The sequence below is a fragment of the Budorcas taxicolor genome, chromosome 12 (assembly GCF_023091745.1).
Source record: "Budorcas taxicolor isolate Tak-1 chromosome 12, Takin1.1, whole genome shotgun sequence".
In the NCBI taxonomy this organism is placed as follows: domain Eukaryota; kingdom Metazoa; phylum Chordata; class Mammalia; order Artiodactyla; family Bovidae; genus Budorcas; species Budorcas taxicolor.
This window is the reverse complement of record NC_068921.1, coordinates 32,095,357-32,118,566: the sequence shown is the minus strand read 5'-3', so window position 1 is coordinate 32,118,566 and position 23,210 is coordinate 32,095,357. Positions and strand designations below refer to the sequence as shown.

Below are 23,210 nucleotides of genomic sequence, written 5' to 3'. Positions count from 1 at the left end.
AAAGTGGGCCCCATTCAAAGAGCAGACTCAGTGGAAGCTTAAATAACACGGTGTTTAACCCAGAAGGGCTTCCCTGGTGGCTCAGACAGTAAAGGATCTGCTTGCAGTGCTGGAGACCTGAGTTTGATCCCTGGTTCTTCTATTCCTGGAGAAGGGAGTGGCAACCCACTCCAGCATTCTTGCCTGGGAAATCCCATGGACAGAGAAGTCTGGCGGACTATAGTCGGTGGGGTTGCAAAGAGTCAGACACAACTGAGCAACTAACACTTTCACACACACTTGACATCAGAAAGGCCTGGATCATAATCTATCTCATAGGGCTAGACATTGGGTTTTGCAAAGATTTGTTGTTCAGTCGCTCAGTCGTGTCCGACTCTTTGCAACCCCAGCACACCAGGCTTCTCTGTCCTTCACCATCTCCCGGAGCTTGTTATTTCATTTGCAAAGATTAAATGAAATAATTTAAAGGATCAAGTGCAAGGCCTGGGATGTGTAAACACTCTGTTTCTTTTCCATCTGTTTACTAGAAAATAATAGATGCAAGCAGGCCACAAAGAAATGCAAAAAAAAAAAAAAAAGAAAAGAAAAGAAAATATCCTCAACCTGCTTAGTAAATTATGGAACATAAAATTAAACTAGTTACCATCAGAGTTAAAAAATGTAAGCAATAATTTCAGTGCAAAGAGACCATGGAGAAAGGCAAATTCACTTATAGGCAGCTGGGAGGTACTGTGACTTGTTAAACGCTTTGGGGAAGTAATGTCTATATTTATTAAAGCTAAAAAATGAAAAAAAAAAAGTTTAAAATGATAATTTTCTCTGACCTAGGATTTCCAGTTTGAGTTATCTAGCTTTTAAAAATATAAATATACAAAAGAATATATGTAAAAAGATGCTTACACTTGTACCATTTATGAGAAAATGCTGACAGCAACATAAATATCTGTCAGTAGAAGGGAAGTAGTTAAAAAAAAAATGTTATCAGTCTCTACCCTCTAGAATATAAGCTTCCCAAGACCTAAGATTTTTATCTGTGCTCTTAATGCTGTTTCCCAGCACCTAGAACAAAATAAACATTCAAAGAAATTGGTGAATAAGGAATGAGTTAAGTTCTGGCATCTAAATTTACAATGCAGCAGCCATTTAAAAGAGTCAATTTGATTTACATATAATGACCTGGGGAAATGCCCTTGATATCTTTGTTGTTGTTTAGTCAGTTCCTGCTGTTTTGAAGGGGAGGCAGAAATTAACACAATATTGTAAATCAACAATGTGTGTGTGTGTTCAGTCCAGTCTGACTCTATGCGACCCCAGGGATTACAGCCTGCCAGGCTCCTCTGTCCGTGGGATTTCCCAGGCAAGAATACTAGAGTGGGTTGCCATTTCCTCTTCCAGGGGATCTTCCCAACCCAGGTTTCCTCTTCTGCATTGGCAAGGAGATTCTATACCATCTGAGCCACCAGGGAAGCCCCCAAGATGTATTATTGACTGATAAAAGCAAGTCACAAAGAAAAATATGACTTCAACTTTTTTTAAAGGAGAGACAGAGGAAGAACAAGAAAAGAGATAAGTTTGGAAGATGTGATACATGTTAGCCTAAGCACAAAAAATTCTTGGGTTGATGTAGCCCAGGATGTTAACATTGGTACCCCAGAGGGATGGGACGGAAAGACGTGAAAGTCGCTCAGTCGTGTCTGACTCTTTGCGACCCTATGGACGATACAGTCCATGGAATTCTCCAGGCCAGAACACTGGAGTAGGTAGTCTTTTTCTTCTCCAGGGGATCTAACCAACCCAGGAATCGAACCCAGGTCTCTCGCATTGCAGGCGGATTCTTTACCAGCTGAGCCACAAGGAAAGCCCAATGAAAGAAGAGGGGCGGGAGTTTTAACTTTTCCCATGTCTCTGCCTTGTTTAAATTTGTTGGAAGGAACTGTTTGTGGAAAGCTTCAACTGGCGTTAGTAAAAACTTAAACCCAGCCAGGCTTTGCGATGAGAAGGACAGCCGTGGCTTTACTAGGAATTCTCTCCATAGTTCGGGCTTGTTGCGCCTGTAACTTTTTTGTCCCTCCCCCCAATACACCCCTCCCGCGAGTTTGCTCAGCCCGTCCCCTTCCTGCTGGGTATCTTTCCCGTCAAACCTGCTGACTCGCTTGCGCGCTTATCTGACTCGGTGCCCTGCAGCCGAACCGGGCGCGCGGACGCTGCTGCCGCCGGGTGCACGCCCGACCTTTGCCACTTTCCGCGCCCAGGGAGACTGCAAGGAGGATACGATTTACAAAGAACGTGGCTACAGGCTGCTCACCCCAGAGCCCTTATTTCAGAAAGGGTCCCTCAGGCACAAGGACCATCTCCAATTTTTTAAAAGGGGCTTGGAGGAGGAGGCGGCGAGAGGGGACGAGGAGGTCTGGAGAAGCACCTGCCGTCGCCTCCACCGCTATTAATATTAACTTTTATGTAGACTTGGCCCTTCTCTCCCCGGGGCTGCACAAAGCAGGAAGTCGAGAGCAGGGGTGTAGGGGAGGGAGTTGGCAGGAGGAGAAAACCCTGGGTAAATTATTTAGCCGCGAGTAAATTATTTAGAACCAGAGTGATCCCGCCCTCCCCCAACCCCCCCCCCCCCCAAAGCGGGCCCGGGTCGGGGATCGGCCCTCACTAGTCGTTAAGTTGGACGCTCTCTGGAGTCCCGTGCCGGGCAGACCAGGGACACGTCCGTCTGCGAGAAGAGGCTCGAGGACGGGAGGCACCCACCGGGCCCGCGGCTCCTGGGGACGTGGCCTCTTCGCCCGGCCGGGAAGGGGCCCCCGGGGCAAGGTGCCTGCGCGGCCTGGAGAGGCAGGAAGGGTGGGCTCGTCTCCACCCGCGGTGCCGCGCGATCCCGCCGGCCGTGGATCCCGGGCCCGCGCCCCTCTACCGGGAGGCGAGAGAGGCACCGAGGGCCGCCCCGGCCGTGACCCCGCTTCCCGCCCCGCCCGTTCGGGCCCTGGGCACCGCCGGCGCCCCGGGACCCGGCCGCTCCGCCGGGGCAGCAGCGCCGCCTGCCGGGCCCTTGGCGCCTGCCCGGCCCGGTGCGGGGCTGGGCGCGCCCGCCTCCCACCTCACCTTCCAGGTCAAGTCCCTCCCGCGCAGGGCGCTCTGGAAGCACCGGGAGGCCGCCGCGCGCGCCCTTCGCCGGGGCCCGGGGCTCGGCACCGCCCCACTCCTAGCGGGCGCGCAGTGAAAAATAAAAAATCCGTTTCACCGTGACGACCAGGCGGCGGTGAAGATGGAGCTGCTCCGAAGAAGAAAAGGAACGTGCTTGGAATCTCCCCGCAGGGTCCTCGCTGCGCCTCCACCTCCGGAGGCGCCCGGACGCCAGCAGACTGCCTTTCCCCGCAGGGAAAGGAGCCGGCGCGGCTCCGGGGCGGGGAGACGCGACACCTGCGCCCGACGCCCGCTGGGGGTCCGGCTGCCTGGGGCAGGGGTCCGCCACTTTGATCCATGAGCCCGGGCCGCAGGGGGAGCGGAGAGGCCCCGGCCACCTGAGCGCATCTTCCCTGATGGCTGGGGCCGCACACTGACGCCTCCATAACTGGCCGAATGCCCCCTACCCCCAAGCCTGTTTCAGACGACTTGTCTATATGGGCATGAGCAAGGTTTGCTTTTTTTTTTTTTCTGTCTAAAACATTTTGCAAAGACTCGAATCCAAGCAGTCCGTTCTCTGAGATAAAGGCGCGAGGTAGGGACAAGCTAAAAGTTCCCACTAAGGGAGGAACCTGTTGCCTGTCCCGTGTGGCTTGACATTTGTAAAAGTAGCGCCCCGCTTGATACGCTGATACATGTCCCTCTAAAAATTTATTCCCTAAACGGCTTCAGAAGGCCCGATTGTCTGGTCCTGTTGCCTTCTGGTTCCCTGTTCTGGCCATGTGTCCACCCCGGGCGCAGCTATCATAACCACGTGGGTGCGTTTCAAGACTCTCAGCCTAGAAATGGGGAATAAATGCTGGTTGTTGGCTGAATATCAGGACCAACAGAGAATCAACATCTACTGTGTTTAACAATATATCACTCACAGGTACCTAAAAGTATAAAGGCGGTTATATGAGATTCATAGCTATGATGAAAACTGTAATAACGGGAACACATGAAAATAACTAGAGGAATTTGGATTTCTGAAATTTGCATTCTTTTCAGTAAGTTGGTTTGAGCAGGAACGTTATTCTTTTTATTTTTAATACATGTGGATTCCAGATAGCAGTCTTTTTTTTCTTCTGTCCTGCATGTATGCTTTTATATCGCTATGTATTGGACAATGGTCTCTTCTGTTCTCAATTAACTGTGTCTTTTTTTCTGTTTGCCTCTGGCAGGGCACATACACCCTACCAGAGTTTTGCCTAGAAAATAGAGGGAGGGCTAAAAATAGAATCTAGAGCCAATGAATTTTGTCCTGGTTGTTGTTCTTAATACACTAGATACACAAAGTGAAAGAACATATACTGTCTTTCATGAGTAAAAGACAGAGCCTGCCCACGTCAACTTTTACAGCTCCTAATCTGTGGTTTAGGCATTAATACTCAATCTTTGTCATTGATTCTACTAATTGTCAGTAAATTAAAATTATTCAGGTGCCAACCAACAAGCCATTGTTTGCAGTATACTACAATGACTTTAGCTCCTACTTGGTTTTTCATTGTTTGCTTTCCTGAGATTGGAGAGGAATTTATCAACTACCCCTTGTATAAAACCTATTATTGCCATACTGCAGATACAAAGTGTTATGAGAGCAGACTGTCCTGAAAGCTCTGAGATAACACATGAACAATTAGAAAAGAATTTCTTTCCTAGAAATTAAAACACGGATATTAAAAGGCATGCAATGGGAAAAAAAAATGTTCTGGTATTGATCATGAAAGGGGGGCAGGCATGAAATGCCTAGGTTCCTTCTTACCAATAAAATTACTTGACCCATAAACCCAGTACATGACCTGAATATTATTTTAAGTACGTGTGAGTTGTGTGTAGGGGGGACTGTTTGATTATCACTGAATCTTAGGGAACTCTTCTTCATGGATCACACTGGTGGTGTTCTGGTTTATGGATTAGATTTCAAGCACAGAATCACCAGTATCCTCAATAAAGAACAAGTGAAAGTATTAGTCACTCAGTGGTGTCTTGATTCTTTTCAACCCCATGTACTGTAGCCTGGCAGGCTCTTTTGTACATGGGATTCTCCAGGCAAGGATACTGGAGTGGGTTGCCATTCCCTTCTCGAATGAATCTTCCCGACCCAGGGATCAAACCCAGGTCTCCCGCATCGCGGGCAGATTCTTTACTGTCTGAGCCACCAGAGAAGCCCACACCAGTCATTATTTTTGGAGCTCTGGGGACTTAATTGATATTATCCGTATCAACCAAGGTTAGTGACAAACTTCAATTTGAAAAAAACTGTTGTTAAAATAAATGTTTGAGTAGTAGAGACACAAACCTGAAATGTCACCTGTGTACTTGTTCCCACCTTCTTTAAACTGATACCTCCAAGAAGAATGGCAAAGTAAATGTGGCTATAATCTCTAGAATTGACAGATTCTACTTTCTTTATTTAGAACTTGAGGGTATTTTCCTAGATCTAATTTCATAACCTTCAAGAAGTGAATGATAGAAGAAGTGTGTGTTTCCTCTGGTGCATAAGTAAAGAAAATATTTAGTGATTGTTTTGGCCCACCACTCGGTTTGTCCCAGTTAGCAATAAAACCTGCTTGATTTCCTAAAATCATAGTCAACTCTTGAAGAGGAGACGGAAAAGGAAAAGTCCACCCCCTCCCTGGGAAAAAAAAAAAAACAACAAACTTTAAATGTGAGAATTATGGGGGTTGGAAGATTGTATAGTCTAAATAGAATTTAAGAAAATAATTTAAATGCTAATTTAAAATACGTATAAGGTAACCTACATTATTTAGGTATGAATGTTTTCCTTATCCTCCAAACCAATACTAATTTAATGCAAAATCTGCTGCTATAGTTTTTGTGTAGGGGAAAATTATGGATGTTAGAAGAAAATGCTCATATTAAATGACTTTAAGGGAAGGCTTGAAGAATTGAACCCACAGCAGCTGGCGGGGCGGGGGTTTGGCAGCCCAGCTCCTGGCAGAGTACAGAATTTATATTAAGGTATTAAAATAACAAAACTTTTAATACCGCTTAAGTAGAGTTGGACTATAAAGAAAGCTATGGAAGAATTGATGCTTTTGAACTGTGGTGTTGGAAAAGACTCTTGAGAGTCCCTTGGACTGCAAGGAGATGCAACCAGTCCATCCTAAAGGAAATCAGTCCTGAATATTCATTGGAAGGACTGATGTTGAAGCTGAAACTCCAATACTTTGGCCACCTGATGTGAAGAACTGATTCACTGGAAAAGACCCTGATACTGGGAAAGACTGAAGCGGGGAGAAGGGGACAACAGAGGATGAGATGATTGGATGGCATCACTGACTCAATGGACATGAGTTTGAGTAAACTCTGGGAGTTGAGGATGGACAGGAAGGCCTGGCATGCTGCAGTCCATGGTATTGCAAAGAGTCAGACATGACTGAGCAACTGAACTCAACTGAATTGAGGAAGAGTATCTGCTTCTGTGCCTCTTCTGGGTTAAAGGATTCTGATTGATATCCTCAACTAATCTGAGTCTCCTAAATATAACTGGAAGTGCCTGGGTCCATCTTTCCTGGTAGACGAAAGGACAGGTAAGCTGGGCAGAGCCATAACTCATCTTCTCATCTGGAATTTTCATGCTTTGCCACTTGAGATTTTGTGCAGACACATAGGCAATGGAAATCAAGAGACAACAGACTTGGGGCTATTTTGACAAAGTAAGCAGAGCTAAATACAGGAGGAAAACTTCTGGAAGGTAATTATTCTCTAATAATTTGAAAAATGATCCTTGTTCAAACATCCACTATAAGGACCCTTGAGCACTTCAGAGAAGATGATTCATGACTAAAAAAAAAAAGAGGAGGAGTTCATGTCATTATCTGGGTGTAATCATAAGTGTACCCCATAACTTGCATCTGCTTACTTTGCATTTGATCTCCATTTACAGATAGAGAAAGTGGTGGCTGGGAGGTTGTGATCTTCCCAGGGTTCTTAAACTGATTCTAAAACAAGGTGTGAATAGTGCTCTTAAAAACCCATAATCTCTTCTAAGATTGTGTAGCTGAGCTTTATTTCTGCTCCTTTCCTCCTCTTATTTTTCCCGGGTGGTTGTGAATAACAACAGCCAGAATATTGCTGTTTGTGTGTTTAGATTTCTGTTGAAGATCAGTATTCTTGATCATTGTCAGCTTCCTGCCTGATAGTATCAGAGCAAGGAAACTCACTGAAACTTTCATGGCTTTCAACTAGCAGTCCATCTTGTTAACTTTATAAGATGAATATGATAAAATTATGAATTGTTTACAGGAAAAAGAAAGACTTGGCCTGCTTTCTCTACATATATACCTTCTTTTTTATATGAGTTCCACAATACTGCTGCATTTCCCCCTTTGTTTATCCTAAGTTCTCGCTCTCCCATAAATTAATATCATACTTATATTTCTGTAAATTTTTTTTAAAAGAAACGTCTTGTGCAGACATTTTGGGGGAGTAGGGCACCCTGGGATCTTAGTTCCCCAATCAGGGACCGAACTGGCGCTCTTAACAGTGGACGCGTGGAGTTTTAACCACTGGATCACCAAGGAAGTTCGCCAAAAAGACCCTTCCAGAAGAGTGGACAGCTCCCCTCCCCTAAATTTGCTTTTCTTAAACATGCACCAGATCCAAAAAATTTTCTGCACCTGACCCAGTGTGCACTTAGCTTCCCCGGGCCCGTGGCCGCGGCGGGAAGGCTCTCCACGCGGGTCTGGGAGCAGCGGAGTGGGAGAGGTCTGGGGGCTTGCACCCTTGGGTCTCAACTGCGTCCCCTTCCTGCAGAGGTGGCTAGCAGCATGGGCCGGGCCTCGGCTCTTCCTAGGGCGCGCGCGCCCCCTGGCGGCCGGAACGGGGACAGGGCGCCGCGGGGACCCAGTGGCTCGCCCCTGCGATCCTCTGCATAGCGCCCGCGGCACTCGGACCCGCGCGGCCCTCTGCTCACAAATGAACCCTGACGTCCGGACGCCGGCCTTCCCAGGCCTCTCCCGGCCGCACTGCCCCCTCGCGCCGCGTCCCCGCGTGGGTTCCCTAGGGGCTGGCTCTCGGGGCGGTGTCTCGGCGTAGGGGGGCGCGGCCCTCATTCCCGGCCTCGCAGGCGGCGGGGGCGGGGAGGACTGGCGGGCAACCCGCCGCCCTGAGTGGGGGGTCCCGGCGGGCCCTCGGAGCGCGCGGGTGTCGGCTCTAGGGGCCCGCTCCCCGGGAAAGGGAGGCCCGTGTGATCGCTCGCGGCGGGACCGTGCCGACTTTTGGACCTCTAACCACTAAGCAAACAACCCTTGTGCTCGCGCTCCACTGTCCAAACAGGCTTTATTGACAGGCGTTTCACGGCAACGCATAGCAACCGCGCCGGGCCCCCGGGGACCACCGGCTGCCTTGCCGCCCCCGCCCCGGGCCCGGCACGCGGCCTCCTGCCCCCAGCCTCCAGGTCCCAGGCGCCGAGGGGAAGGCGCCTCCCGGAAGCGCCGCGGAATCGGGGCGATGCTGCAGGGGGCATTCCTGCCTCGCAACTCGGCCCGTCCAGCCCAGCCCTCGGGGCACCTCCTCCCTCGGTGGAGGCGCCGATCCGGGCCGGAGCGGCCGCGTAGGGGACACAGACCCCTTTCCCGGGCCCCGCTGCCGCTGAGCGCGCCCGGCTCCGCGGCTTCCAGGACCAGAAACCTCAAGGGCAGCAGCCCTGTGCCCAGCCGAACCCTTTGCTGGGTTCCCAGTTCTTATCCGGGAGAGGGGAGAGACCGGGGAGGGAGGGTGGGTAAAAGGAAACAGCCCTGGACAAGACAGGCCATTTACAGAACACGGTCGTGGGAACCTGGGCTTCCCAGGTGGCGCTAGTGGTAAAGAACCTGCCTGCCGACTCAGGAGACCCGGGTTCGATCCCTGGGCCAGGAAGATTCCCCTGGAAGAGAGCATGGCACCCCACTCCAGTCTTCTTGCCTGGAGAATCCCCATGGGCAGAGGAGCCTGGCGGGCTACAGTCCATGGGGGCAACTTAGTACGCACGTTCGCGGAAACTTTGCCTTAGGGAAATAGAATCGAGTATTTTCACTTGAATGCTGGGCATCCTGGGGAGAAGAGACTCACGGATGAATGGGACTGAGCGTGATGGCCTCCGTGTGGACTTGACGGGACGCAGTGAGGGGCTCTCTCGCGCCCACTGCCCACCGTTCCCCTAGCTGAGAAGCAGCTGGGTGTTCAGCTGTGCGTCCTGCCCACAGGCACCCCCAGGAGAACCATGCATTCCACAAGGCAGGGCTGGGCTACGGCTTGGGGGGAGGGCGGGTCTCAGAAACCGCTCCCCCAGGCTTCTGGCGCTCTGGGGTAAAGTGAGGCTGTCCAGATAACCTTCTCCAGCCCCCACCCCCGCCCTGATTTTCCTAATTCTAACTTGCAAGGAGAGAGGATATTTCATTTCTTTAAAAAATAATCATAATTTCAGACAAAACCTGATAGGCGATAAATACAGAATCTGAAATCTGGAAAGCTCCTTTATCTCTTTTCTTTTTAGAAAAAAAAAAATTCAACCGTGTTCAAATACCACCCCCCACCCCACCCCCACCCCCACCCCCATTTCCCTTCACCATATCACTTCTCTCCCCATGGATCCAGAAGGCTTTTAAAATGCTGGCTTGGATGTTACACAGACCAACAACCCAAACAGCAGCAACAACAACAGAAACTCCCCCTTTTTCATCAGCCCCAAGATTGTGAAAATCACAGGAAGTCCAGGTTGGCTCTGGCATTTATAGCACTGACATACATTCAGCCCAGAGAGGCTCTGGTGACAGGCATTCTAAACAAGGCCCTGTCCAGGGTCACCCCCCTCCTTGTCAGGCCTGGAGTCCAGCAACCACCCTCTCACACCACCATAGACCACGCACATACACCAGCCAAGCCTTTCCTGCACTGGGAAGGGAAGAGAAGAAAGACAAAGACCTGGGGGTTCTGCACGCTTCAGTGGGCCCAGGTCTCAGTCTCAGCTGCCTTAAATCTTGCCTGCCCTAGAGGTGAGAAGGGCCAGGGGGACCTTGGAGGGCAGTCAGTAGACCTAACCATCTTGGTTCCATCCCTGGCAGTCCCCTGAGCCCCTTTCCTGCCTCAGCTCCAACCAGAGACGTATCCTGCAGATCTGGGAGGCCAAGAGCTGAGGAGCAGGGGGCTGAAAGGCTGGTCTGTTCCGCCAGTCCAGGCAGTGTGTCCGCCGGTACTAAAGGAAGCCTGGGTGTCTTTTCCCGTCTCCTCGCTTGGCAGAAAGAGTCAGAACGGAAAAAGTCAAAATCTAGGAGAATGTCATCCTTGAGGCCCCCAACCACAGTCGTCTTTCCCCCAGGCCCCCGTTGGTTTCTGCTCTGAGGGTCAGGTCAGCTGGTAAACATCTGTGGGTGAGAGGGGAGGGGGTCTTTCCTGAGGGTTCTAGCAGAGTCCATGCTCCTTGTGGCTCAGCCTGGAATTGCTCCTGCAGGCCGCTGCGGGTCACTGGGTGACAGTAGGGTTTAACACCCCCCCAGCTGGCCCCAGGACCCCAGGCACCGAGCCTTGCAGGGAAGACACGGGGCTCAGGGGCTCCGGGACGCTTCTCAGTGGACCTGGCTGTGGCTGCGGAGGCTGTGGCCCAGAAGGCGGGGGTGGCTGTTGCTGCTGCTGTTGCAACTTCTTCTTGTTGATTTTCCTTTCCTTTGCTCTGCGGTTCTGAAACCAAATTTTAACCTGGAAATGAAAAAGGTGGAGAAAAACAGAAGGCGGTGAAGAAGATAGCGAAAGCATAAAGGGACGGTATTTGACACTAGATCCAATGCCTCCTTCTCCAGCCAAAGAGGTCCCCTCTGCACCCAAAGGACAACAGCCCTTCACCCAGCTTTTCACGGGACAGCCCATATAACAGCCCAGTGCTGGAGCTTCTCCCAAGCTCAATGCAGTCTCAAGTGGGAAGGGCCTCTCTCTCCCTCTTTGTTCCTCAGGTTGCTTTCCAGAGCAACCTTTATCTACAGCTTTACTGGAAAAGTTCAGAGTCTCAGAACCAAGGAAGACAGAAACTGCCAGGCCCTTTCTATACCAAGCAAGGAGGCTAGGGCTAGATGTACTTCAAAATGACAGCCTTTGGCCTCTCAAAGCTAAACGGAAATGTAATAGTCCTTGCCTTGGGGCTGAGAATGAGTTTTAATGAGGGGTTTCCTGGCTGTGAATTTGACAATCTAGAGCATTCAGGAGCTAAGCCTCACCCCTCCATAGTTTTTCCGCACAGAGGCTGGTATCCTACATTAATTTTTCCCCCAATAAAGAGCTGAGTACAAAGAGAGTAAGTCTTTATTGACCCAAATCGGATTCTGCATTAAACTACACTCAGTGTGTGTGTGTGTGTTTTACCTCCCAGGTCCCCCGAAATAGAAAAAAAAAAAAAAATATATATATATATATATATACATATATTATTTAAAAAGACAAGTAGACGTGGAAGAAGCCTTTTTAAAAAGCATCTAGAAGGAGAAGTCTCTCGATCATCTTGCTTAGTCTGCCCACAGAACTAGGTGGATCCTGGGGCCTGGCTTCTAACCCTTCCCACTGGACCCTCCCAGGCAGTGACGGGGCCCTGGAGGGTTCCCACCTGCCTCTCTGAGAGCCCCAGTGTGGCGGCCAGTTCAGCTTTCCTCCGGATGGTAATGTAGCGACTGTAGTGAAACTCCTTCTCCAGCTCCAGACGCTGGTGGTCCGTGTACACGACCCGGTATTTGTCTTTCGTCCTGGTTTTCACTGTAAAGGAAGGCGAAGTTAGCCCCGAAAACTGCAGGGCAGCCCATCAGTCATGGGTAATGACAAATCTCCCTAACCCAGGAACCATTTCTCTTCCTCCATCGCCCTGGGGGGCCGAGGTTTGGCTGGTTCCTGCTGAGTCTGACATGACCCCCTCCAGAGGGGGTGTGTGTGCGGGGGAGCGCTATTCAGGACAGCTAACCTAGTCTTGGAAGTAAGTGGTTTTTGAAAATTAAAGAAACTTAAAATTTATACAGGTTGCAAAGAGTCTGACAGGACTGAGCGACTGAACTGAAAAATTCATACAGGTGATAGCAGAACCCCATCAGGGGTTTTGTAAAGCAGATACAGCACCTGAGCTGATGAGGCCCAAAAGGAAAACAGTTCTGGGAATATTCAGATTTGCAGGCCCATCAGAGGTTAAAAAAAAAAAAAAAAAGCTCACAGTGAAAAACAGCTGGGATTGTGGGTATGTGGGTGGGGGGCGGATTCCTTTTCTGTTTGTTTTATTAGAAGTGGAAAGGGGGTGCAGCAGCTGACAGCTGTCCCCTCAGGTCACTAGAAACCGCACACACCGCCCCCCCCCCCAACCCGGCTCACCAGCGTATCCCGCGGAATTCTGAGCAGGGGTCTGGCAGGCCGCTAATTCCTCTCGCTGGGGACGCTCTATACCTGGGCGAAACTGGGTTGGCACACTTTTCTTTTTAATCCTCCATTTATTTCTGCTGCAAACCCTGCCAGAGCTATCCTGACCAGTGATCTACTGCTCATTGGATTGAGTCAACATATTAAACCTTGCATTGATTGTTTTACTGAAGGGCCTTGACAAATAGTGCGACTGCAGTCAGAGCAGGCCGGAGCCCCGCGTCTCCACCGAGTCTGTCCCGGGTCGACCCTCGGCAGAACCCCCCAACTCAGGAGGTGTTCTCGCTCGGCCCCAGGTCGGGGTCTTCTCCCCCAAAAGAACAGGTTCAATCGCCCGGTGCCCCGGGGCTGCAGGAAGATCTAAAGGGTCTGGGGAGTTGCTCTGAGGTGTTTAATGCCCCGCAGGCCGACTTTGTTCAGGTAAAACCCTTTGCAAACCACAACAAAAGCGCCCTGGGAAGATACAGGCCGGATCAGAGGGAGCTCCCCGGAGCCGCTGAAAGGAGAACACAGCCTCAAACAATGCAGGACAAGGCGATCTTATCAAAGAAAAGCCCTTTCAATGCCTTAATAACAACCGCGTTCTGTTTGAATTACCACTACTGAGCAAATGGCGGGCCGGCCTTCATCCCCCCTCCCCGCCAGGCGCATTAACATCAACACCGCGGCGGGCGTATTTGAATGCGCGCGGTGGCCCCGACCCTGCGCCCGCCGGGAAAGGAAAGGCAGCTGACACGTCCCGGGAACCTGCGCTACCTCCCCCAGCCCGCCCGCGGTGGTGGCCCCTGCGTACAGAGGGGCAAGCTGAGGATCAGACTAGATCACCACGCAGATGGTGTACGGGCGCCAGGTGGGAGCCACAAAGGACACCTCCCCGGGCCGGAGAGCCAGGCGCAGGGGAGTTCTCCGAGCCGGACTCTCCAGGAGCGGGACTCGCCTTGGGGCCCTCGGGAGCGGCTCTGCCTGGGGGCTGTCTTTTCAGTATCCGGAGAGGACGGGGCAGCGCGACCAGGCCCCAGAGAGCTCTGCAGCTCGAGCCCCGAGGACCTTGGAGATGCCCCGCACCCCCTGGGAACCAAGGAGGGGGCTGGAGTATGGGAGAGATGAGAGGGACTTGTCAGAATTCATTATTGACTGCGAAAGTCACCACCCTCTTTCCGGGCCCTAAAAGAGACAATGGCAGGGATGGGAAGGTGTATATCAAAGCGGGCTGGGTCGGGTCCCACCCGGCCCCCCCTCCCCACTCGCCCCTTGACGGATGAGGCTCCGCAGAGGAGTCGGGCTCCGGCCGGCGGGCCGCCCCACATTAACATCACAAGGGCGCCCGGCGCCGACAGCGGCCTTGCCACCTTGGCGCGGGACTTCACAGCGGCCTCTCCTCCGCTGACCCCGCGGCCCAGGCTCCGGTGGCACGCCTCCCTCTCCCCCCGCCCGGGCCCGCTCAGCGCGCATTCTCCCGGGACGCACCAAGGGTCCCGGCCCGGCACCGCAGGCCGGCGCCCCAGGCAGGCTCAGCATAGCCAAGGGCCTAACTCGGGCGCGCTCTCTGTCCAGGCGAGCGCGCCTCCTCTCGGGGGAAGGGACCCAGCCGACCCTCAGGTCGGCCCCGAGGCCTCCTCCCCGGACCGCCGCAGTTCGCCCGGTGATGGGTCCCGGCTTGTGCGCAGTGACGCAAAACACCGATCCCAGGAGACAGCCCCCAACGGCTGCTCTGATTTATGCGACTGTAATCGGCTACAAAACCCCTGCAAAGTGGCCATAACCTGCATGCGGGCCGGGCTGGGCCTGAAAGGAGGGAAGAGGAAAAAGCGGAAGTGCAGAGGGCTGGGAAAGGCTTCACGGAGGGAAAGCGGAGCCAGCAGGACTCTCCCACCACACCTACTGGAGCTCCTTCCCCACTGGACACACTCAGACGCCGGACGCGGCAGACCCGGAGCCCACGAGCCTGCTCAGTCCCGCCAACCCGGGATCTCTGCAGAGACACCTCTGGGGCAAGCTCGTTAAACGAATATGCGCGCGCGCGCGCGCACACACACACACACACACACACACACACACACACACAGCAAGCTCGTTAAACGAATATGCGCGCGCGCGCGCGCACACACACACACACACACACACACACACACACACACACACACACACACACACACACACACACACCAGATCCTATGAAGTAAGGTTCCGGAGAAACGACCTCTGGCTGGAGCAGCGGCTGAGCGCGCACTACCCCTGCCTCCCCTTCTCCCTCTGCAGATACGAGGGGACTCCCGGGGCGTCCAGTCCCAGCCCTCCGGCTTTTGATTGAAATGACCCCTGCGAAGATCAAAGGTCTGAAGACCCGGGTGTTCCCCCCACCCTCGCGCCGCACCTCTTCCCCACTTAGTTCCCAGGACCAACACCTTCTTTCAGCTTCGGCAGCTTCGCCCGGTTTCCCCAGCGCGGCAGCTCCGATCCTTACCTTTGGCCTCAAAGGCTAAACCTGGTTCCTCGCGCGACCGCGCCGCCCTCTCGCCCCCCGCCCCGGCCCAAGCTCTTCCCGAGTGGCCGGGACAGGGAAGGACGGCGTCCCCCTAGAGCCCGGCCCTGGGGAGCTGCCCGGCAGCCGCGCACCGAGCGAGAGCGGGCGGCAGCAAGCCGGGTGGACGCGATCACTGCGCTGCAGCCGCGCTGCGCCACGTTCCCGCGAGTCTCCCGAGGGTCTGAGGACCCGACCTTACGAAGGAAGGGCGGTGGGAAGGAGGGAGCCTCCCCTTTGCCTTACACTGAACGCGGCTCGTGAGACCAGGACCTCCACTCCCTACCCGGCCAGCCCCCACGCAGGGGCCAGAGCAGCAACCCCCGGGGGGGAGGGTCCAGAGCCCCCAGACGCCGTCGCCCCGCCCCGTCCCCCTTGCGCTGAGTCCCCTGACGCGCAGGGACCGCGCCTTCCCCCGGCGCCCGCCGGCTCACCTTGGCTGCCCAGCGCCGGCTGCGCGGGCTTCCGCATCCACTCGCACAGGTTCCGCCGCTGTCCGCCCGGCGACAGCTGCTCGGCGGCGGCGGTGGCGACCGGCCCGGGGGGGCCGGGGTTGAGCGTCTGCAGCAAGCCGGAGGCGCAGGAGGGCGCGGCGCCCGGGTGGTGCGCGTGGTGGTGCGGGTGATGGTGCGGGTGGTAATCGGCGGGCCCGCTGTAGCCCATGGCGGCGGCCGGGGAGCCCCCGTTGAGGCCGTGCGCTACGGCGTTGGCGGCGGCCGCCGCGCCCCCCGGCGCGTAGCCGTTCCAGTCCTCGCGGAGCGGAGCGCCGTAGGCGGCCGGCCAGGACGGCCCCGGGGACTGCGCGCTGTCCAGGTTGGCGGCGGCGGCGGCCGCGGCCGCCACATGGTATCCGCCATAGTCCGGGTACTGCGGGGGGCTGACGAAGTTCTGCGGGGCCAGGTTGAGGCTGCCAGAGTGGCGCACGGAGCTGGGATACATGCTCACGTCCTTGTCCAGGAGGTAGCTCACGTACATGGTGGCGAGGGCCCGACGGCGAACCTCACCATGCTGCCCAGGGACTGATGCTTGAGGCTGCCGGGGGGCGCCGCGCTGGCGAAGGGGCCGAGGGGGCAGGAACGGCGGGTGGCTGCTCCCTGGCCCGCGAAGCTCCGCCGGCTCCTCGCGGCGCTTCTGCCTCTGAGGCGGTCCCTGCCTCGGGCCTGCCTCCTCCCTCCCTCCCTCCCTCCAGCTCTCTCTTCCTTCTTTCCTCCCACCTCCTTTCCACCAGGCTGCAGAGGCGGGGAAGACCCGCCACCGGCTGGCGTGCGGAGCCCCAGGCCGGCGGCCTTACGTGATTAACGAGTGTTTACAAGACTCTATTAGTAATGACACAGACACCAATGGCTGGAGACGTCGAGGCGCAGCGCGCACCCGGCGCACAACCCCTAGAAACACGATTTGCATTTTAAAAGATTAGGGGGGGGGAGCTCTCGAGAGGGCTGCGACCCATCACAGCTAAATATTCAAACCTTTATTGTTAAGAGCTTCCTCCTTCCAACCTTGGTGCACTTTAACCTCCAATCACGGGTTCAAAGAATGGAATCTAGAGACTTGCAAAAGGGGGTGGAGGGGTGGGGAGAGCGACCTTGGTGGGAATCGGGGTTCAGGAACTGAGGAGTCGTGTTTTTGCATTTGCAGGGAAGGGAGGGAGTGTCTAGAAGAAGCTCCTTCCATCCCAAAGACAAAAAGGGAAGCCATTGCTCTGATGACAGAGTTTCTGGCCAGCCTGGGAGGTGACGGGTGGAGCCGGGAGAAATAAGCCTGTTCCTTTCCCCTCTGCGCCCCTGGCCAGGCCGACTGTGCCCCCCAAACTGTCACCGCTGATCATTTGTTTTCTTCCCTAGGGAAACAGCTGGCCCCCCCACACGAGATAAATTAAGACCCTAGTTGCAGGTTGCATCTCTGAGTTCATCTCACATTTGGGACTCAAAGCTATTAATTTTTTTGAAAAAGCATTTACACTCCAAATTCAGAAATCTTGAGTGCAAACCGAGAAGAGAGTGGTAGTAGTCAGGCTGGTGGGAGGGCGGTAATGGAGGGGAGCAGGAGGGTTTGCTAGAGTTCTGCTGTTTCTTGAGGTGGGTCGTGGTGTGTTTGTTGCCTGTGAAAACTAATCAAGTTACACTTATATGTTTATATACTTAAATACGTGGTTTAAAATCAAGGAAAAGGGACTCTAGGATTTCTGCTATTGTCTACCTAGGTATGTATATGTCATACAACATACCAATGGCTTAAAACCATTCTCATTTGCAAAGTAAAACATTTCTCCAGAGAAAATAGTTTTTCATCTCCAGGGGTTGGGAAGAGCCCCCTGAGCCATCACTGATGATTGTTTCTGAAAACCCCTGAGTGGGGAATGGTCTTGGATTTGGAAGCACTGTGTCGAGGGCTGGAAGTGGGGGCCGTGGGGACCTATACTGTGTGGCCTGGCTCGGGACCCGCCAGGACAAGTCGGAGGACAGGAGCTCAGGGCGACCAGATTCGCTCGGGCAGGTGCCCATCTCGGTTCAGCGACCGCGGGGAGTGGGGCCTGCGGCTGCCAATCTACCTCTGTCTGCTCCGAGTCCAGACGGCGCTGCCAGACCAGGGTCTGAGGATTGCAGCGGCCCGGGCAGTGGGCTGGGCAGGCCGGCTGGGTGGCTTTGAGCGCTCCGGGAACCAGCGGGGCGCATGGCTCTCCTGCAGATCCACCCTTGTCGGTTCTCGCCGCCGAGTGGTCTCTGGTGTTTGTCACTTCCTCGTGTGATCTCTGGAGCTCCTTCCAGTGTCCTTTATCTCCTAGATCTTCACATCTCCCCAGATCGGGAATAGAGCGGGTCTTGTCATCTCCACTTTACAGAGGACAGCCGGCAGGCCGCAGAGTTCCGAGAGGCCAGGCCCCCAGCAGGATCAGGGCTTCGGATCTCCTCCTTGCTGGTCCCTCCTGTCCTCTGTGTTTCCTAAGGAAAGAGGTTAAAATGTAGGGGGCGGGTGGTAACAAACTGGGCAATCAACTGGTGAAGGCTGTAGCAGATCATCCTTCTGGATCTCCCCGGGCCTGGCCCGGAGAACTGAGTGTCATTGGACCTCTTGAGAAATAAAATAGGAAACAAATTACAAAGCCCGTTACAGAATCCAAGTCACTGAGTTGGGAGGGGGATCACGGGGTGGGGTTGGGGGGAAGTCTGTGGACCTCGATGAGGCCGGGATGTGGGAGGTTAAGTGGTGGGAGCATTGCAGACGTTTGATCTGGCAAACATCTTCCTCCTCTTCCTGGGAGACACCATCCTTCTTTCCGCCTCCCCCCCGCCCCGCCCCCACAGCCCCCTCCCAAGCCTCCAGCTCTGGAAGCCGAGGCCCAGGCTTGCGCCCAAGTCTTCGGAATGTGGGCATTCTTTGGGACAATCGCTTTATTGGGGACAGCCAGCCCCCTCCACCCTGCGGTGGCCGCTTCCTGCGTTTTTATGGCCGCCGGCCGCTGGCTAATTGTCCCGGTTTTCCAGCTGTGTCTCCGCTCTGCCCTGGAGAAAGGGCCCTGGCCTGCCTGCCCAAATGCTTTGGGAGCGGCCTGGGTTGATCTGGCCCCAGGGGTCACGCCAGATCTCAGAGAGGCCCATGCTCACTTGGGGTGTGGGGTGTGACGGCTGGAGAGAGGACACTGGCTGGTGTCCTTCATGAAGAAATGGGCCCTCATGGCAGTAGCATGGCCCCTCCATGGTTTTGGGCCCTGGGCTGGGGGTGAGGGGGAAGGAAGCAATAATGATGTCCTTGGACAAGCTCCTTGGAGTGGAAATATCCCCTCATGTCTGGGTTGCTCCCTCAGCCAAGAGGGGGCCCATCTGGGTTCCTGCAGGGGCAGGCTGTTGGGAGCAATCAGAGAGGGGTGCAAAGTGGCTGATGGGAAGAGACCCTGGTGTCTTTTCATCACCATGGCTTAGCCTCTGAGAGCCCTTTGTCGGGTTCCTGACCTCTGGAAGCCTGCTCTGGGTGGGGGAGGGGAGGCAGCTCCTCCGGCCTCTGGGTGCAGGTGTGTGGCCCTGGGGGAGTGCAGGTGCCACGTGGGACAGGCCTCCAGCAGAGACCAAGGTGCCTGGTGCCTTCCTTAGAGCCTCTTGGCTTGAGCTGAGAATCACCCTCAATGGCTGTCCCCAGCCTTCACTCTTCAAGGCTCTGGCCCAGCCTACCAGTACCTGGGTCTCCAAGTCATAGGGAAGTTTGGGGCTGGGGTGGGGCTGGGCCTGAGGCTGTGACCCCACGGAGCTTGAGTAGGCTGCTTAGGGCAGGAAAGGGTGGGAAGAAAGAGACCCAGGTAAATAAAAGTGTCCCGAAGACTGGGGGCAGGCTCCACTTAGGTTATCAAAGGGACGTCTCTTGGTCACTGACAGTGTCGGAGCCACTCCACATTCCTCCAAGAGGGTCCAGGCTTCCAGGATCCTGGCTGCTGGCAAGGGCAGGGGAACAGAGCTGGGTGGGGAGCAGGAGGCACCGGAAGGGGCGGGCCACTCTTCCAGGGAGATGAGACACTCCTTGAATCCACAGATCATTGACAGGGCTGCCTCTCTGCTCAAAGGTCCCCAGTGTTTGCTCCAGCCTGGGGGTGGGGGGACCCTGCTTTTCCCTGTATTTGTGGCTCCTGGAACTGGGGCACCTGTGACCCTTGACACCGAGGTAGGGCAGGCTGTCTGTTCCACCTTAGCAAGTGAATCTACTTTCTGAAACCCTTTCAGATCAAGGAAATGATCCAAAGAGAGCTGCCCTTGCAAACTCCCTCTCTTGCCCTGCACAGGAAGCCTTCAACCTGCACTGACCTGAATTCCCAGGAGAAATAAGGAAGCGCAACAAGGAAGAGTGTTGTCTGATAAAACCATTCAGCTTGGCAGTCTACACTGCTGTGGGAAAAACTACTCAGTCGCTGTGTAGTTTGGAGTTGGAGAGTTTTGGGGCCAACAACGGCACGAAGTCAGCAATCCCCTCACATAAAGGAAGCCTCTATAAGGGGTGGTTTGAGAAGAAAGCCTGCTGCCCTGCTGCTCCGCTAACATCTCTGGGAGAGAGATCAGTCACAGTGTCCTCTCTGTAGGGTCTCCCTAGAGTCCACTGCCTGCTCAGTTCCATCAGGCCACAAAGGAGCACAACGTGTTCATCCTGAACAGCAGGGAGGGGCCGCAGCTGCCCACAGCTGCCCGGCTTCATTCACAGGCTCATCCCCACCCAAGGGAGTCAAGAATGTTCCCCCCGAGCAAACTGAGTCTCTTGTCCTGCCTACCTGCGGGAGAGTTCCTGAAACTGTGGAGGTCATCGGTGGGCTAGACGTTTAACACTCAGGGTGCAGGAGAGTGGATAAAACAGTGAGCTTTCTCATCCAGGGGCAAGAAATAATTTTTTTTCTCCCTCCGCTCAAGGAGAGCTAGGAAAAGAAAAGCCTCGGACGAAGGGCTGATATTTGGGTGCAGAAATCTGGTTTTGCCCACTGGCTGCAAATTATGGGGATAAATGGTGGTTGCCTATTTTCTTCTCCCGCCAGCCCTCCCCACCCATCCTGCTAGAATCAGTCTGTGGATGTTGTACGACTTGGTCTAATTCTGTGTGATGCGAGAGCACAGAGCAAGAATTAAAAGTCTGAGAGGGAATGCTCACTGTGGAGAAGACCCGGCCCCCGGGCCAGCAACACCTAAATGCTATCACATGGCTTTGGTGTGGAGTTACCGCTTGTTCCCTTACCGATGTCTCGTGCCTAAGGTGATGACCTTTGTTTGTCATATGAAAATATGTTCCCAGGAAGCCCTACAAAGTAAGGTGTATGTGGTAGAGGGAAGGGGCTCAGGTAAGGGTGCAGCTCTCCTTGGGTTACTGGCCCCATTGGAAGCTACTCTCTAGAGACGAAAGTCGAAAGTGAGGTCGCTCAGTTTTGTCCAACTCTTTGCGACCCCATGGACTGTAGCCTACTAGGCTCCTCTGTCCATGGGATTTTTCAGGCAAGAATACTGGAGTGGGCTGCCATTTCCTTCTCCAGGAGATCTTCCCAACCCAGAGACTGAACCTGGGTCTCCCGCATTGTAGGCAGACGCTTTACCGTCTGAGTCACCAGGGAACTCTGGTAGGGGTTAGGGAGTTGGGGGGTGGGGGTAGGACAAAGGACTTCATGTCTGTAGCCTTTGCATTTTACAAAGGAGCACTCTGAGGCCCAGAGAGGTTGGGTGACCTTCCCAAGGTCACACAGCTAGCTGTTCCGGTCACTAACATTAAATGAGCTATACACAGGTGCATTCTTTGTAACCAGGAGCACTCTGTGCAAATGTTAATAATTACTAAGGCTTCGGGTGCCACCCTGGAAACCGCCTCCCCAACCCCAAACCGACTGGTGACTGGTGTCACGGGGGGGAAGCCAAACTCCCCATCCCCACCCCATGAACCAAATAGTTTCAAAACAATCAGATTGAGATGTTGTGACAATTCTGCTTTCCAAGTCCTATTTATTATATTTCTCCTTTTCAGGGGCACCTGCTAATTGCAGTGTGTAAGTTTATTGAATTGAACTCCATCCAGATATTTCTTCAATTGCCAGCAAAAGTATCCATCTATCCCACAGTAAATTACTTTCTGTAAAAGAGCTCATCTTTATTTTTTGAATGGGAACCCACATCCTGTGGCTGACCCCTGGAAATGTGTCAAATTCAAAATGAGTAAAAGGAATGCAAAGAAATCACCTTGTCTTTCTCCTCATCCTCTACTTCCCCAGCAGTGTCCCAGTACCTCTTTTGGACACACGACCCCAAAGGGTCCTACCTGCATGGGTGATGGAAAGAGACCACCCATTCAGTTTCCCATCACATAGGTGAGTGGGACCGGGGCTGGCAGTTCCCAGCGGGAGCGTTCTCCTGGGGCCTCTGCTTGCTGGCTGGTCTTGAACATTTCAAGGGGGAGTGGCAGTGGGCAAAGCAGCACCCCTACCTCGGGAGGCAGTGTGTGTGGAGGGGTTGAAGAGTCACTGAAACTGAAATCAGCTCTTCGCTCTCCGACTTTTCTTAAGAGTTGCCGTTGTGCTTTTTTTTTTTTTTTAATGAATTAGTAAGTACGGATATTAACTATTCACCCCGGAAACTGCACCACCACTTCTGCACCCCCTCTCCCGACGTCTCCGGGCCACCCAGCGGTCCTGGCTGGTGCCTTTGCTGAAGCCCGAGTCCAAGTTCGCGTGTCTTCACTGTCCGGTTGGTTCGTTTCCCGCGTCCTGCGCACCAGGAGCACAGAAACCAGAAAACATGCCCAAGCCCAGGACATCACTATCTGAGCCAAGACGTGGCAGAAGAAAACTGCCCTGCCAGACCTTGGCAGCCTCTGGAGAGCCGCCCGCAGGAGGATGGAGGTGGGTGTGGGGTGTCCAGGGTCTTCCCCGCGCCCCCCGGGTCCTCTGCCAGCGCTCAGGGCTTAGGTAGAGGCTCTCCCCTTTCTCCCCCAGCTCTTTTGAAGGGGCGGGTTCAGCACCTTCCCCCACCCTGTATCCCCTCCTGAAGAAACAAACAATTTTGCAGACAAGCTTTAAGCCCTCAAAATGTTAACTGTGTAATAGTAGACATCAGATGGTGCCTGAGCCCTGCAAAATGCAGCTCCTCACCTCTAAAAATAGGGCTTCGGATCTGGCCCTGGGGATTCCCACTTGTCCTAGCCTGAGCATATTTATATGGGGTCCCTCTGTCTAAAAGGTGGGCTCACCCTAGGATTGGGTAGGGTGCCTTCAATATAGTTTATCATACTCAGTCTCAGGCCCAGCCCTAGGTCCTTGTATCAGGGCCAGAAAATCTTCTTTGCCAAACAGCAGGTTTCTCACTTGGGTCAGGAAAGCCCCCAGGTTACCCCAGCAAGAGGGAGGCAGGCGTCTAGCCCCAGGCCCAGGGGCCCCACCTTTGCACCCAGGTCCTTTGTAATAGACACCTGGTATTCCCACATCCAGAGAAGGCTCTGGGGACTCCCCTGACCCCGCTGCCGGCCCTGGTCTACAGCGACGGTGGGGCCTTGGCTCACCTCCTGGCTTCCCCACCTGCCGCCCTCCCCAGCCTCCGGCCTTCACCCTCACCACTAGCAGGCAACACCTGTAAGTTGGCAAAGGGGAGCGGGGTTCCTGGATTAAAATTCCCGTGCTACCACAGCGGCTTCTGTC

At 54.1% G+C, this 23,210-nt stretch overlaps 1 protein-coding gene across 1 annotated transcript; it reads right to left on the bottom strand.

Annotated features, from left to right (window-relative positions):
* Positions 1–10,629: 10,629 nt before the first annotated feature.
* Positions 10,630–16,045, bottom strand: CDX2 (caudal type homeobox 2). Its single transcript, XM_052650317.1, has 3 exons — positions 15,505–16,045; positions 11,759–11,904; positions 10,630–10,863 (listed from the first exon to the last, which is right to left on the bottom strand). The coding sequence occupies exons 1-3, from the start codon at positions 16,043–16,045 to the stop codon at positions 10,630–10,632; spliced, it is 921 nt and encodes a 306-aa protein (XP_052506277.1).
* Between the last annotated feature and the right edge of the window lie 7,165 nt (positions 16,046–23,210).